This window comes from Wasmannia auropunctata, unplaced genomic scaffold, assembly GCF_000956235.1.
Source record: "Wasmannia auropunctata unplaced genomic scaffold, wasmannia.A_1.0 LD313125.1, whole genome shotgun sequence".
Taxonomy (NCBI): Eukaryota; Metazoa; Arthropoda; class Insecta; order Hymenoptera; family Formicidae; genus Wasmannia; species Wasmannia auropunctata.
The window spans coordinates 42,722-60,238 of NW_012049765.1; the positions used below are offsets into that span (position 1 = coordinate 42,722).

Genomic DNA, 17,517 nt, shown 5'->3' on the forward strand with positions numbered 1-17,517 from the left:
GTATCGGTTGGCTATATTGAACACGTCACTCGGAGGGATGGTCCGTTATTTAATCGCCAATGGGATCGTTACGGTGTGACGACGACGGTCGTCTCGGGTGGCGGCGACGGTGTCTTGTTAGTATACGTGTTTTTATAAAGTAAAAGTTTTTATTGCTGCGATATGCCTGCGATATGTTTATTATTTGTTTAAGAGGCCGTGCCGGATCCCCGATAACGAATTACGAACGCATAGTTTTCGGTTCGGGTGTACGATGCGGGTGATTCCGACTAGATTCTTTTGTTGGCGTCGCGTGCACGACTTTGACTTTCGTTCTAAGCAACAGTTGCTATTAGTCTGTTTGTTTCTTTCCTAGAAATAGCTCAAATAAAAAGGAGTGATACTTTTGTGATCAAATAGATAGGTATATATAAACATATATGTTAAATATATATGTTTTTATTGAATATGATCTATATATAACAAATGCTGTTATGATATATCTATTTTATCGAAATTCTCTTTTTAATCTAATTTATCTGATTATCTTTAGTTTATCTGATTCATTATAAATTCATAATTATTTCAAATATATACAAAAAATAATAGCACACACAGTAACTTTTTCCGTTTTTTTTTTGTTAGCAAATAAAATAGTCTACGAAGAGCGGCAACGCGTCATATTTCCATCTAAAATTTTCGATCAAATCGCACTATAAAGGTCTTTGCCTTTACAACATGGAGCTCCCACTTTCTATCGGAAAAGGAAAGTCGCGAATAAATTCACGTATCTCCTTTAATCGCGGAATGAAAGTTACAGCTCGCTTCTCTCGCTCGCAGATTGTGAATTAACAAAATATGAGAGAAATGGTAAAAAAAGAATTCGAATGGACATAAATGGATGGTGCCTGAAAAGGGAGAAAAAAGCATAATAAATCTCGCAGTTAGCAATAAATTATCGTAAAGAATACTTTCGCGTTTCGCGTTTCGGAACACGGCGGAAAAATAATGATTTCTGATAATGTCGGAGAAATTCTAATTTCAGAAATGGCCGTAAACTCGTCGTCATGGCTGAATCAATGTTTTGTGGAGAAGATCCTGCGAAAGTCAGAAAGCGACGATTCGATTCAGGTGATCGATATATTCTCTAATCCAGGCTCGAACAAAGGTGACAACTATCTCTGCGATATCATCAGAATTACTACAGAATTTTCGCGTGAACAAGGCGGCCGTAAGATTATGGAAAAGAAATCAATAATCGTTAAAGTTTCGCCTACATCCGAAAGTATTCGATATAATGTTGTAAGTTGATTTAACTTATACAATGTCTCTAAAAAGAAAAGAAAAAGGAGAGAGAGAGCATGAAAGAGAGAAAAAATAAAAGTGCAGCAAGTTTCATTATTTTGGTAATAACTTTTTACTTAACAAACAGATTAGCATAAGTATTTGTAAGTAATCAGAAATTAAAGATAATTATCTCTATAAATCAAGTTTAAAGAAGCAAATTTATTTCGAGAAAACATTCTTCAGTCGTTTCAAGACGAATTTTAATTGTGGATAAAATTATTATTTATTTGACATCCAGTAAGCCAAAACTTGCTGTCGTACAAACTTTCTATTTGTTCTACACATAAATCTTCATATCATAATAAAATGAACTTGTTACAGGTCATTCAATCAGGTTTATTTGATAACGAGGCATCGATGATGTTAGATACCTTGGATAAAATGAATAAGTTGTTAGGGCCAAAGCACCGTTTAAGTGGGAAAGGTTTATACATGCAAAATGAAATTCCAATACTTCTGGCAATCGAGGATCTCGGGCCTCTCGGCTTTCGTATGGCCGATTGTGTGTCTGGTCTCGACTTAGCTCATTCCATAGTGGCGCTTCGCGGACTAGCCAGGTTTCATGCAGCCTCTGTAGCCGTATGCGAAAAGGTAACTCATCTCGTTTCAATTGTATTGTCTTATTGCAATAATTCAAAATTTAGGTCTATGACACAAATCTAAAAAATAAATAAAAATATTTTAATATTTTAGGAGCCAAAGCAAAAGAAGATGTATACAAAAGGAATATTTAACAACCAGAATTCATCAGAAGTGAAAGATTTTTTCATTAAGGGTACTAAAGCTTTATCAGAGGAGATTGTAAACTGGCCGGAAGTAAAAAAGTAAGTTTTGTATATAATATAGTATAAACGACATTTCTTGTTCTGTTCTGTCTAAAACAACATTTTATATAACACGAGACATATTTAACGTAAAAAAATTAAACATATTAAAAACAGAAAATAGTAAATATAAATACAAATTGCCTTATTTAAAGTAAATATTTATATAATTATTATCTATATACAAATTTATGTTTATGTGATTTTTATTGGTAGATACTCGGAAAAAATTTCTAAACTCTCCGATCATATATTTCAAATAGGAGTAGATGTAGCCAAGCTCTCTGAGGATGAGTTTAATGTTATTAATCACGGCGATCCTCACATGAAAAATATGTTATTTAAATATGACAATGACGGTAATCCTACTGATCACATGTTTGTAAGTACGTTATAAAGTCACATATCAGTCATCACATTAAAAAAAAAATCATACATCTTGTAAATACTTACAATTTAATCCTATAAATACGTATTCATTGATTTATTATAATTGCAGGTTCATATTTCAATTAATAACAATTAAAATTAAATAAAATAATTCGTAAAATCTAATAAATTTTAATATTTACGTGTGATTTGATTTACTTGATTTATATAATGCTAAAAAGTTACTTATTTATATATTATTTTCACAAAAAATTATTACTAAAAATATGCTTGTATTATATATAAATAATTGAACAAAACACATTACCAAATATACATGTATAAATCATGGTGAGAGTATTCAGAAAATATACCACTGATATTCACTGTTCAATACACCATGGAAAGACTTCAGGGATTTTAGAGGGATTTTTAGTGCAGATTCTCTTAATTATTCCACATATCCTAAGTTTGCTCTCCAGAGACGTGGGGTCGCTTTTGAAGGTCTTTCTCCTCTCCAAAAATATAGATTATTTATAAAACAATGTCTAACAACGTATAAATACCTTCAGAAATTTTTAAATATTTTTTTGTGGTATCGTCACATGCTTAACATTTCAATAATGTTATAAATGAATAAGGAAAATAAAGAAATGTGTAGAAATCGAGAATTTACATTATTTTATAATGTGACAGCAAATCTATATCAATATTTTTAATTATTTTAATTTCTAATTGTTTATAGAACAAAGAGCAGTACAATAGAAAATACAGAAAAACGTTTTATATTTAAATTGCAATTATTATAATAACGGAAGTACGGTAGAATTTTTTCACTTAATACATAGATTTGAATAGCATTAGTTATTTACAATTTACAATCATAATATTGAAATTATAATCATAATTATGTTATATATATAAATAAATAAATATATATATATATATACTATTTATAAAATGAACACTATAAAATGCATATCAATTTGTCATATACATACGTGGGCAAGATGAAAAGTTCTCGGCCTGACATAGTAATGGCATCGAGGGTCTCAAATAGCTATGATTTCTCTTAAGTTTAATTCTTCAGAGGCCTACTGAAAAAGTTTTAGACAAATGCGATTAGTAGTTTGCTTGTGTCGAGTAAAACATTAAATGAACGTTACTACTATTTGAATTAGAATAGAAAGATCCAATAAGAATACAAAAATATGTACTACTTAAGTTTTATTCCTTAACTTACAATTTGGTTGATAAATGCGTCGACTTGATGCTTTTTTACCATTTTTAAAAAAGATATTATAAATAATAAATTATAAATAAATTTAATTCGATTGCAATGCTTGCATTCAAGTATATTCACTATCTGTCCGTCCGTGTCGTCCCGACAAATTCTCAACTTTCTTGTTATGATTTCCTTATAAACACGCGTTCAAATTTTTTCCTGGCAGGGATTTCATTTCCAATTCACTTTTCGGAGGTTTAAGAGATTGATACATTAAACATGTTTGTTTGATATTATAGGTGGACTTCCAGTCGAGCGTCTACACATCACCGACAATCGATTTTATGTACTTTCTCAATTCAAGTATTTCCTTTGATGCTATTGAAAACAAGAAAGACGTTTTATTAAACGAATACTTTAACACCTTGTTGACGACTATGAAGCAACTGAATTGCAAGACGCAGCCGCCCACAATGGAGGAACTAAAAAATACTATGAAGCGAAAAGCCAGCTACGAAATGATATCATCCTTCACGGTTTTACCAATGATGCTGTGCCCTAAAACTGAAGCGAAAGATTTGGATGAGATCATGAATACTGGTACTTGGGTTAATCCAGGCTTAAAGAGCGAGAATTTTAAAAAAATAATGATAAAGAGAATTCAATTGTATGATGAGTGGGGTTTACTAGATCTTTAATGTATATTTGACTTTTAGTAATTAGAAATAAAAATAAAATTGTAATAGGAATCTGAAAAGAATTAAACAAGTAATAGACATTTACAGGGTGTCCGCTACTCAATGGTACAGCGCTCGGGGGCAGGTAAAATGATCCAAACTAAACAAAAAAATCCTCTCTTACAATCTTCGCAATAGTTTTTGAGACATTAACATATAAAGATTGTCGAATCTGAACGCGCGGCGAGATACGCCCGTCTGCCGCGGACCGCGGCCGCGGTAGCGCATGGCGCGTAGTGAGGGTAATTGAGTAGCGGACACCCTGTATAATCATAACAAATATATTAAAATTAATAATATTAGTGGAATATTCATGTTTTTTTAAAGAGAACACGTTGTGGCTACTATTTATGTAGGAATTATGATAATAGTATTAGCTCAATTCCAAAAATCAAAAAATTATTCTTAATTGAAATAGTTTTAATTCTTAACTGACTAAAATTTCAAAATAAATGTCCTTTATATTACAGCAATGTTTTAAATTTCTTTTATATTAAATCAATGTATTATACAGATTGTAAATAAAACGTATATATATACAGAAAGATGTTAGTTTATATTTACGCGCCCAAAAAAAATTAAAATGAAATTTTAATATAATATTATAAAGAAAATTATTTATAATATTTTAACCGTTTTACATAATATATTAATTACAAAATTGGTGTTTATTTGTACAAAATTATTAAATTTTTAATATGTTTTCTTAGGTTTTAATTTTTATACATACATTATTTATCCTTACTCAGAAAAAAGTTTCTCATGTAAGAACATTAAATACATAATACACAAAATATACTCATTAATATATTAATTTTTTTGTTATTATATCTTTTGTTTTTCTGTATCAACATTATTGTTTGGTACAGAAAAGTAATAGAAATAACTTTCGGCGCACGTTGTAATTTCATTGTGTAAAACATTTTTAATTTAAAAGATTAGTTAACTGATGTTGGCGATCCGAAATCAAAATTTCTTTGTTAGGAAATTTTATTTTTGTAACTTCGTCTGTCTTACTCAAATACTTGTGGCCTATATATCAAAAAGCAGCTTTTAATCAAGAACTATTTTCTTGCTGTAATTGTTTGAAATTATTACAGATAATGCAAGTAATATAACAACAATCTAATATTCTAAACTAAATTTCTTTTCTTAAATAATTCATCGACGATTATTCGATGATGAGACAGCTTAATAACGAATTTATTATAGTGGCACGCATAACTTGTCTATCTGTCGAGACTTTCGACTGTGCTTTGATAACGAAAGACAGGCATAATATTATATTTTGAGTTTTTTAAAGGGTGAAACATACAAAATCTGTTTATATTTATATATATACTTAATTGTCGATCAGTTTGTAAAGTGTATCAAAATAAGAACTATCAAGCATCTCTAAGCCTTTAACTGAATTCAAACCAAATTTTTGTTCTTTTATATGCAGCATCTCAGATATAAGTCTTTTATAATAATTATGTTCTGTATCAAGAACTCTTACTTAGTCCCAATTAAACGAATGTCCAAATTCAATTGTATGCTCTGTAATGACAAAATGTTTTGTCGAAACTAACTTAATATTATTTTTCTGTTCTTTGAGCCTGATGCTAAGCTGTCTTTGTTTGACCCACATAATATGCTTCACAATTATTACAAGAGATTTTATAAATTACTTTGTTACTTGCCATAATCACATTCCTATCTTTGTGAGCCTTGACGAACGTATAGATCCTGTTCAAACATCTGTATCCTATAATAGAAATCATTATTATCAATTAAAACTACTTTAACTAGCTCGTGTTTGAAAAACAAATAAAAAACTCAAACAATATATTATTAATGTAAATGTGTCTCCTGTTACCGATGCGCAATCTTAAAAGTCTCGAGTAGACAAGTCTATATCCTTTACTGTAATAATTTCGTCATTATTCTGTCGCACCATTAATTTAGCCGATAATTTTTATGAGTAATAAGGATTTTATACTACAACATTAACATCAGCTTAATAGTTACATTATTCGTTACTATCTACAGCAAATTCGAACAATTATGGCAAACAGCTCTCAGTTATAATAGCTGTTTTTCGATGTACTAGTCACTGTAAAAGATATACGATGTATACAAGAACAAGATCACTCAATGTAGAATTTGAATTTATATAACCAACAACGATCAAGCGGGCCATTCCATTAAATCGAAAATGATTTACATAGAAAGGTACAATTAATTACGCCGTTTTCTTGTATACAAATTAATATTTGCGAAAGTATTATGCGATATAAATTTACACAACGTTCATTGTTTTAGGTCTTCGGATTTTTAATTATTATTAATTAACAAAATTTAGTTCCTGTATATTTTTTTTATTAATTTATTAAATTTTTAAATTGTTTCAAAAGAGAAAGACTCTGTACAGTCTGAAACGCCTTGTGTATTTTATTTGACATTACAATTTTTTAAATATTACTATTTAGTGATTTCATGTCATATCATACTTTGTTCGTTCCTGGGTTTAGTTATTATTTTTTTCAATCTTATCAATGACGTATGTACAATTTCTGATACATCTTTTATGTACAGGCAATATAATATTATGCGTGTTTTTCGTTATCGAAGCACAGTCGACTTGAAGGTCTCGACAAATAAACAAGTTATACCTGTCACTGTAATAAAATCGTTATTAAGCTATCGCATCACCGAATAATCGCTGATTTTGTAAGTAAAGGAGTTTTAGTTTAGAATAGTAGTTTCTTTGTTATATTATTTGTATCATCTATAAAAACTTTGTACAATTACAAAAAATAGTTTTTGATTAAAAACTGATTTTAGATATATTGGTCACAAGTATCATATGGTGTTCTATGGATCTAACGACCTATTCTATCAAATTCTCCTTAATCTAGTTTGCCTGATTTATTATATATTTATAATTATTTCAAATATAGACGAAAGATAATAACAGCCACATTTTCCGATTTGTCAGCAAATAGAATAATCTCGGAGAGCGGCAACGCATTTTCCTTCTAAAATTTTCGGCCAAATCGTAAATATCGGCCATAAAGACTTTTGCCTTTATAGCATGAAGTTCCCACTCTCTTTCGGAGGAGAAAAATCGCAAACGAATTCATGTATCGCCTTTAACTGTGGAAATTATTAATATAATACAGCTCGTTTCTCTAATCTCAGTCGTTCGCGGACTGCGGATCAAAATTGGATCGACAACTCATTTGGCAATATTTTGATACGGGCGTTACTTGAAAATGCATCTTGAAGCTCGTTATTTCGATGTCGTGCTTTGTGATATTTTGTTCTTGCGAGTTAAATCAATCTCTCAAACCTTTATGTAATTAACGAATCGTGTGACTAAATTACGAATTATACGTTCTTATTAATTCGAGTCCAATTTCTTATTATAGAAATTGTCCTTGTTCAGGCTGCTAAGTCCTACTGTATACATTTATTTATTAAATATTTGTCTAATGACGAACGCATATAAAGACTGCGAAAAACATGTCTGAGAAAACTCATAAAAATAAAATATTATTGTATACTGATATTGTTCGGTCACGAGTACGTACGCGATCGTGGTATACGCCAGACGTGTCGTAAATTTAATGTACCATAAATTGATTATCTTCGACGGGAAAGCAAAACAAAATTTACGTACGACATTGGCTTGCAGAAAGGAAAAAGAAATTTCCATTATGCTCTTGATTGAAACAGAGATCTCAAAAGAATATAAATGGTACGTCTTGATGGATATAAATACCAATGGACATAAAGAAAAACGATAAATCGAAAACCGCGGTTGAAAAAAAAATGAGAAAAACTATAAAAAAAAATAAAATAGCCAAAATAAATTAGGGGTGCCAGCTGGAAAGAGAAAGAAGCGTAATAAATCTTGCAGCAAGCAATAAATTATCACAAAAATTGTTTTCGCGTTTGGAACCTGGGAAGCACCAATGATTTATCGGAGAAATTTTCCAATTTCAATTCTAATTTCAGAAATGGCTCTAAATACATCGTCATGGCTGAATCAATGCTTCGTGGAGAAGATCCTGCGAAAGTCGGAAAGCGACGATTCAATTCAAGTGATCGATATATTGTCGAAACCGGGCTCGAATAAGGGTGATAATTATCTCTGCGATATTATCAGAATTACTGCTGAATTTACGCGTGAACAAGACGGACATAAGATTATGAAAAAGAAATCAATCATCGTTAAAGTTTCGCCCACCACCAAATGTGTTCGATACAATATTGTAAGTTGATTTAAACTTGGACATTGAACTTATTCAATGTTTCTGAAAAAGAAGAAAAAGAGAGAGAAAGAAAGAGAAAAAATGAAAATGATGAAATTGCAGGAAGTTTAATTGTTATTTTGGTATAAATTTCTACTTATCGAAATGATTAGCATAAGTATTTGTGAGAAATTAAAGATAAAATTACTTTTATGAAACAAGTTTAAAGAAGCAAATATATTTCAAGAAAACATTCCTCAGTCGTTTCAAGGAAATTTTAATTGTGGATCGAATTATTATTTATTTGCCATCTGGAAGCTGAAACATGCTATCATACAAACTTTCTATTTGTTGCATAAATCTTTATAATCAAACAACCTTGTTACAGGTCACACAATCAGGTTGCTTTCGTGTTGAAATATCGATGATGTTAGATACCTTGAATAAAATGAATAAGTTATTAAGTCCAAAACACCGTTTAAATGGGAAAGTTCTATACGTGCAAAGTGAAAATCCATTACTTCTAGTGGTCGAGGATCTCGTGCCTCTCGGTTTTCATATGGCCGATCATGGATCTGGTCTCGACTTAGCTCATTCCATGCTGGTGCTTTGCGGAATAGCCAGGTTTCATGCAGCCTCTGTAGCTGTATGCGAAAAAGTAAATAATAAATATAAGTAAATAATAAATAAGTAAATAATAAATTATCACGTATCGATTGTGTTGCAATTATTAAAAATTCCGGTCAATGACACTAATCCAAAGATCAAATATTTACGATAATAAGATATGTGAAATATATTTCACTTTGATTACATAACGTTGCATAATAAACGTTGCATTGCTACATATAAACCAGATTGTTTTTGTACTATGATTCAAACAATACCTATTAAAAAAATGATATTTTGAATTTAAAAATATTTAATATTTCATAAAATAGACATTAATTAGAAATGTGACAACATCAACTTTTGCTTTAAATTTTCGTACTGAATCCGAAATTGAAAATATCACCATTCAATATAAAGCATACCCAATTCAAATTTTTTGGGATTTTTTTTAAAATTACTTTCCTAGTTTTTAAATAGCATGGGTGGTCTGGTGGTACATATACACCCTGTATATGTACGTACATATATGTATACTACGTACATATATGTACTTAGTATGTCAATTAATTATAATCAATAAATATTTTTACATTTACAAATTTATAGTTTCAAATTTATAAAATAATTAATTATTTAAATTTAATGAAATTATTTGTGTTAATTTTTTCCATTTTCGTGTAGTCTTCATCTTGAATATGACATTCGAAATTGTCAGTCTATAGTACAAACTAATTACTACTTAAATTAATACTTTTAAGTAAAAATATTTTAATACTAGGAACCAAAACAAAAAGAGATGTATACTGGAGGATTATTTAACAACAAAAATCCGTCAGAAGTGAAAGATTTTTTCAATGTAGGTACTAAAGCTTTATCGGAGGAGATTATAAATTGGCCAGAAATAAAAAAGTAAGTTTTGTATATAATCTAAACGACATTTTTTATTGTATTCTGTTAAAAAAAATACTTAATATAAATAAGACAAACGTTTAATGTTTAATGAAATAAACAAACATATTAAACAGAAAATAGCATATACAAATTGCGCTATTTATTTATGTCCATTTATACTATTATTATTTATACTATTTTTATTGTTAGATATTCGGAAAAGATTGCTAAACTCTCCGATCATGTATATCAAATAGGAATAGATGCAACCAAGCTCTCTGAGGATGAATTTAATGTTATTAATCACGGCGATTGTAACATAAAAAATGTGTTGTTTAAATATGGCAATGATGGCAATCCTATTAATCATATTTTTGTAAGTACGTTCAAATACATTTTATATGAGATCGTATGCTGGAATGTTGCATGTAAATTTTGCAATTTTTATGTAATTATATTAAATCCCCGGCGTCAACTATTGAAATCAAAATGCCTAGAATATAATATGTGATTTACTGAGATTAATTTTCCTTTCTTAAAAGTATTGCCCAAAAATTATCACTCCTATTCCTATTAAGGTATTTCAAATGTGAAATCAAATTATTTATACATTCAAATAATAGGTACGTATCACTTACATTGTTAGACATATTACCTATAATATATCACTTGGATTGAATTGGGCAATCTTGTGGTATCATAATTTAAAAAAAAAGAATTACAGTTACTACTATTTATTGGGATTAGATTAGTAAGATCCAACAGAGATACAAAGATATATGTGTATCATTTAAGTTTTATTCCTTAATTTAGTACAACAGTATGTATCTTGATCGATAAATGCGCCTAAACATGACGCTTTTTTACTTTTCTTAAAAAAGGTAATTTTGAAATGTATATACTTAATAGTGCAGTGTATTATAATTAATGTAATAAATCCAGTTCGTTACCATTCAAGTCTACATATATGTATATCCGCCATCTATCCATCCGTGTCGTCCTGATAAACTCTCAATCTTCTTGTCAATATTTCTTAAACACGCGTTCCATTTCTTTCCCGGTGCACAGATTTCATTTCCAATTCACTTTTCGGAGGTCAAGAAATCGATAGATTAAACATGTGTCTTTGATGTTATAGGTAGACTTCCAGGGCAGCGTCTACACATCACCGGCACTCGATCTTCTATTTTTTCTCAGTACAAGTGTTTCCTTTGATGTCATTGAAAATAAGAGAGATGTTTTATTAAACGAATACCTTGGCACCTTGTCGACGACTATGAAACAATTGAACTGCAAGACGCAGCCGCCCACAATGAAGGAATTGAAGGATATCATGAAGCGAAGAGCTGGCATTGAAATGGTATCATCTTTCGCGGCTTTACCGTTAATGCTGTGCCCTAAGACTGAAGCGAAAGATTTTGATGAGATCATGAACACTGGTACTTGGGTTAATCCAGGCTTAAAGAGCGAGAATTTTAAAAAAATTATGATAAAGAGAATCCCACTGTATGATGAGTGGGGTTTACTAGATCTCTGATGCATAAATGATTTCTAATTATTATCAGAAATAAAAATGAAAAAGAAATAGAAATCTAATAAAGAATTTAAAAAATAAAAGACATATATAATTATAACGAACACATTAAAATTAATAACAACATAAATGAAATATTAATCTTCTTTTTTAAAGAGGAAATATTAAGATCAACCAAAAAAATTAAATAAATAAATAAATTTACACAAAAATGATTGTGCAAAATATGAATAAAACATTTTAAAATAAAAAATTTGACATAGATTAAACTATTGAGTTTTGATTTGAAATGCATCCCCATTTCTTGTTAATCATATGAATTTTGCTTTAAAATTTTAAAACGAAAATCGCTATTTTTTGCATATTCTTGTAAATGACAATGAGATGTTTCCAAAACTGTAATAATGATTTCTTTTATTACATACCTTCCGAGACTTAACAGTCAAGATTTATCGATATTTTTATTTATTAATATTTTTTTAATTCATAAATGTTTAAAAAAACAAGTATATATATATAAATATATCTATTTCAATCAAGAAATGAGTGCATATACTTGTAATGCAAAATATTCAGAATTCTAATATTTTTAATAATTATCAGCCATTTTGAATTTTACGTTTATTTTTAAAAATCAGCAATTCTATGATAAAGAAAAATGTATAACTTGAATATTTTAACAAATCATCAAAATTGGTTAACAATTAAAACTGTTGGTTGATTTTTGTCCAAAGGAGTGCTTTTTCTCCCACTATACGCACCGCCGCACAATGTGTCCAAATCTAAGATTTTAGCCGGCCAAAATTGAAAAAATAAAGTAAATAATTTATACCAATTTTGTACTTTTTTTTTACTCTAAGTCATGAATTCATACAAAGACAAAAGTTTCTATAAAATGTAACACTATTTCAGAGAAACATGCATGGCTAAAATTAACTTTTAATCAAGAACTATTTTCTAAATGTAATTGTTCGAAGTTATTATAGATGATGTAAACAATATAACAAAAAATTAATATTTTTATTTAAAATTCTTTTTCTTACAAATTTTATCGGTAATTCGATTATTCGATGGTGCAACAGCATAATAACGAAATTATTACTATGACAGGTATAACTTGTCTATTTATCGAGACGTTCAAGTCGACTGTATTTCAACAACGAAAGACGCGCGTAATATGATATTGCTTGAATTTTTTCAAGAGTGATACGTACAAAATATGTTTACATTTATGTATACTTAATTGTCGTTCAGTTCGTCAAGTATACCAAAGTAAGAACTATCAAGCATATCTATGCCTTTAATTAAATTTAAACCGTATTTTTGTTCTTTTATATGCAGCATCTCAGATATGAGTTTTTTATATAGTAATTATGTTCTGTATCAAGAATTCTTACTTCATCCTAATTAAATGAATGTCCGAATTAAAATATATGCTCTGTAATGATCACAGAATGTTATGTTGCATCTAATTTTATATTATTTTTATGTTCTTTGAATTTGATGCTAACAATAAGCTATTTTTTTGTTTGATAAGATGCACATAAGATGCTTCACAATTATTACAAGAGATTTTATAAATTACTTTGTTACTTGCCCTAATCACATTGCTATCTTTGTGAGCCTTGACGAACGTATAGATCCTATTCAAACATCTGTATTCTACTATAAAAATCATTTTTGTCAATGAAAACTACTTTAACTAGCTCGTGTTTGGAAAACAAATAAAAAACTCATACAATATATTATTAAATGTAAATGTGTCTCCAGTTACCGATGTACAGTCGTGATAAAAGTCTCGACGAATAGGCAAGTCTCAAAGTCTATATCTTTGACTGTAATAATTTTATTATTCTGTCGCACCATCGATTTAGCCGATTTAATTTTTGAGTAATAAGGATTTTATACTACAACATTAACATCAGCTTACTAGTTATTATTTGTTACTACAGTAGATTCGAACAATTACAGACGGTAAACAGCTCTCGGTTAATAGCTGTTTTTCGATGTACTGGTCACTGCAAAAGATACACGATATTAAAAAAACAAAATCACTCAACGTAGAATAGTGAAAATACAACATGCTCCGTTTTATTGTATACGAACTAATGTTTGCGAAAGTATTATTTGCCACCTAAATTTATACAGCGTTCATTGTTTTAGGTCTTTTGATTTTTTAATTATTATTAATTGATAAAATTTAGTTTCTGTATGTTTCTTTTATTAATTTATTAAATTTTTTAATTGTTTCAACTGAAAAAGTCTTTGCAGTCTGAAACGTCTTGTGTGATTTATTTGACATAAAAAATTTTTTAATATTATTATACTATATTTAGAAATTTTATGTCACATATCATATATTATTTGTTTCTTGGTTTAATTATTATTTTTTATTCATTCTTATCAATGACGCATGTACAATTTCTCATATATTTTTTATGTACGGGCAATATAATAGGCAATATAGTTATACGCGTTTCTTTCGATATCGAAGCACAGTCGACTTGAAGGTTTCGACAAATAGACAAGTTATACCTGCCACTGTAATAAATTTGTTATTAAGCTGTCGCACCATCGCCGATAAATTTGTAAGTTATAATGGAATTTTAGTTTAGAATATTAATTTTTTTATTGTAGTACTTATCATTTATAGAAACTTATCATCTACAGAACTTTGAAAAATTACAACCAGAAAATAGTTTTTCATTAAAAACTGCTTTTCAAATACTTGAGAAAGATAGACGAAGTTACAAGAATAAGTTTACTTAACGAAAAAATTTTGATTCTGGGTCGCCAATATCAGTCAAACTTGTCAATTCTTTAAATTAAAAACACTTTACACAATGAAGTTATAAAGCGCGCCGAAATTATATATGCGATTTAATGATTGCACAGATATTAGACAGTAGATTCGAACAATTACAGACGGTAAATAGCCCTTGGGTAATAGCTGTTTTTCGATGTACTTGTTACTGTAAAAGATATACGATATTAAAAGAACAAAATCATTCAATGCTGAATTTAAATTTGCATTACCACAACGATCAAACGGGCTAATTCACTAAATCGAAAATGATTCACATAGTGAAGGTACAACATGAGCCAATTTTAAGTAGCGTTTATTGTTTTCAGTTTTCCAATGTTTTAATTATTTGAATCATCTTAATGTTTTTCAGTTTTCGTAACAGAATATTAGCTCCTCACCTGTCTTACAATTATATTAAGTGAAATAATAAATGCCATATCCAGTTACATGTCACATTTGCAGTTTATGATTGCATGCTATCATCTTATCATTGCAATTACTATCTCAATTAGCTTAGTTTCTGCTTTTTTAAAAGACAAATCGGAATAAGATCAGTGTTGATCAACAAATTTCTTGTAAATGCCATAATTCGATTTTTTTCGACGGGATTTCAAAACAAAACTTGCGTATGGCATTGGTCAGAAAGGGAAAAAAGATTTCCATTATTGATATAAATACCGATGGACATAAAGAAAAACGATAAATCGAAAAACACGGTAGAAAAAGAATGAGAGAAATGATTTAAAAAAATAGAAAAGTCGAAATGAGTGAGGGGTGCTAGCTGGAAATAGAAAAAAGCTTGCAGCAAGTAATAAATTGTCACAAAAATTGTTTTCGCGTTTTGGACTTTGACGGGAACAACCAATGATTTATAGAAGAAATTTTCCAATTTCAATTCTAATTTCAGAAATGGCTCTAAATACATCGTGGCTGAATCAATGGTTCGTGGAAGAGATCCTGCGAAAGTCGGAAAGCGACGATTCGATTCAAGTGATCGATGTATTTTGGAATCGGGGCTCGAATAAGGGTGACAACTATAGTTGCGATATTATCAGGATTACTACTGAATTTTCGCGTAAAGAAAGCGGCCGTAAGATTGTAGAAAAAAAATCAATCATCGTTAAAGTTTCGCCCATAATTGGAAGTGTTCGATACAACATTGTGAGTTGATTTAACTTATACAATGTTTCCAAAAAAAAAGGAATAAAAAAAGGAAAAGAAAGAAAAAAATTGAAAATGATGAAACTGTAGCAAGTTATTTTGATAGAATTTTTGACTTAACAAAAAAAGTATAAGATTTGAAAGTAATCAGAAATTAAACATAAAATTATTTTTATGAGTTAAATTCAAAGAAGCAAATATATTTTGAGAAAACATTGTTCAGTCGTTTTAAGACAAATTTTAATTTTGGATAAAATTATTTATTTGGTAAGCCAAAACTGGCTATCACAAATTTTCTATTTGTTGCATAAAACTTTATAATCAAATAATCTTGTTTCAGATCGCACAATCAGGTTGCTTTCATATTGAGATATCGATGATGTTAGATACCTTGTATAAAATGAATGAGTTATTAAGTCCAAAACACCGTTTAAGTGTAAAAGTTCTATACGTGCAAAGTGAAAATCCATCGCTTCTAGTGCTCGAGGATCTCGTGCCTCTCGGCTTTCGTATGGCCGATCGTGAGTCTGGTCTCGACTTAGCTCATTCCATGCTGGCGATTCGCGGAATTGCCAGGTTTCATGCAGCCTCTGTAGCTGTATGCGAAAAGGTAAATTATCACATCTCATTTGAATTGCAATTATTAAAAATTCCGGTTAATGACACTAATCCAAAAACCAAATATTCACGATAATAAGATGTGTGAAATATATCTCACTTTGATTGCGTAAACGTTGCATTGCTATATATTATATATATCAAATTGTTTTGTACTATGATTCAAACGATATCTATTTTAAAAAAATGATATTTTGTAACAATTTGAGGCAAGCTTGTCAATGTAAATACAATCAAATTATAGAATAAGCCAAACTAACGAGCACTAATAAGGTGACAATTAAATATAAAACATAAAATTTATTTTAATCAATTAAACGCGATACATGTTTCGGTTTTACTTAGCCTTCTTCAGCCGCAAAAAATTAAATAAATAGCGAACGGAAACACATGAGTCACATGATCGGTGTGTAACAGTAATTAATGTAGAGAAGTAAGAGTCAAATTTAAAATGTATATAAAGTAATGGATATTAAGAAATAGCTATTTTAAGTTGGTGTAATTATAGTGGTCGTCAAAATTTCAATTTTATTCTGGAGTAGTCTCTTTGTCCACATTATAAAACGTCTCAACAGAGTGGGAATTCCGTTGGAAGCATTGTAAAAATTTGTCAAGTAACCAAGTTATTATCGTCAACTATGGGTTCAAATGGCCGTAATTAAAATCAAAAATAAATAGTGTATATAAAGAAATGTTAAAAACTTACTAAGTCAGATGTAAAAAAATCAGCGAAGTTTCTTATATGGACAAAGGAGAATAAATTCGCACTGTTCCCTGTCATGTACAATATACGAATAGGTACTGATAAGAGACTGCGCGGTGTCAGCGGTTACCAATAATAGTTTATAAATACTATAGGAACATACAAGACTAATAGGACTACGTTACTTGACGTGTTTTGTCATTTTTGATAATAAATTGATGTATGATGAATCCAACAATTCAGCACATCACTTGAGGAATTAAGGCCATTAATTTGTGATTTTATATGAATCATTTCAAGTGATTTATATAAAATCACAAATTAATGGCCTTAATTCCGCAAGTGATACTGAATTGCTAGATCCATCATACTTCAATTTTTATAATGTGGACAAAGAGACTACTCCAAAATAAAATTGAAATTTTGACAATCATTATGATTATACCGAATCTAAATTGCTATTTCTTAACGTC

At 29.4% G+C, this 17,517-nt stretch overlaps 3 protein-coding genes across 6 annotated transcripts in view; all 3 read left to right on the forward strand.

Annotated features, from left to right (window-relative positions):
* Nucleotides 1-4,493, forward strand: part of LOC105460949 — a 9,255-nt gene extending 4,762 nt beyond the window's left edge. For all 4 annotated transcript variants that reach the window (XM_011707446.1, XM_011707445.1, XM_011707448.1 and 1 more), the window contains exons 2-6: nt 1,025-1,281; nt 1,648-1,917; nt 2,020-2,150; nt 2,367-2,532; nt 4,044-4,493. In XM_011707446.1, the coding sequence (XP_011705748.1) occupies nt 1,027-1,281; nt 1,648-1,917; nt 2,020-2,150; nt 2,367-2,532; nt 4,044-4,442 (1,221 nt within the window). In that variant the 5' untranslated portion in view covers nt 1,025-1,026 and the 3' untranslated portion in view covers nt 4,443-4,493. The remainder of the gene's footprint in view (nt 1-1,024; nt 1,282-1,647; nt 1,918-2,019; nt 2,151-2,366; nt 2,533-4,043) is intronic.
* A 2,608-nt stretch (nt 4,494-7,101) lies between these two features.
* On the forward strand, nt 7,102-11,846 carry LOC105460950. The gene is made up of 6 exons (XM_011707449.1): nt 7,102-7,193; nt 8,484-8,740; nt 9,108-9,377; nt 10,110-10,240; nt 10,433-10,598; nt 11,361-11,846. Exons 2-6 carry the CDS (start codon nt 8,486-8,488, stop codon nt 11,757-11,759), a joined length of 1,221 nt encoding a protein of 406 aa, XP_011705751.1. The 5' UTR covers nt 7,102-7,193; nt 8,484-8,485; the 3' UTR covers nt 11,760-11,846.
* Nucleotides 11,847-14,257: 2,411 nt separating this feature from the next.
* Nucleotides 14,258-17,517, forward strand: part of LOC105460951 — a 9,331-nt gene continuing 6,071 nt past the window's right edge. Inside the window, exons 1-3 of the mRNA XM_011707450.1 lie at nt 14,258-14,344; nt 15,470-15,723; nt 16,064-16,333. Of these exons, the coding sequence (XP_011705752.1) occupies nt 15,472-15,723; nt 16,064-16,333 (522 nt within the window). The 5' untranslated portion in view covers nt 14,258-14,344; nt 15,470-15,471. The remainder of the gene's footprint in view (nt 14,345-15,469; nt 15,724-16,063; nt 16,334-17,517) is intronic.

What these genes read in the sequence shown, in the direction of transcription:
- LOC105460950 (XM_011707449.1), top strand. Translation starts at nt 8,486, where the DNA reads ATGGCTCTAAATACATCGTCATGGCTGAATCAATGCTTCGTGGAGAAG. An exon ending in CTGTAGCTGTATGCGAAAAA is followed by an intron (nt 9,378 to 10,109) that starts GTAAATAATAAA and finishes TTTTAATACTAG; the next exon opens with GAACCAAAACAAAAAGAGAT. An exon ending in AATTGGCCAGAAATAAAAAA is followed by an intron (nt 10,241 to 10,432) that starts GTAAGTTTTGTA and finishes TTTTATTGTTAG; the next exon opens with ATATTCGGAAAAGATTGCTA.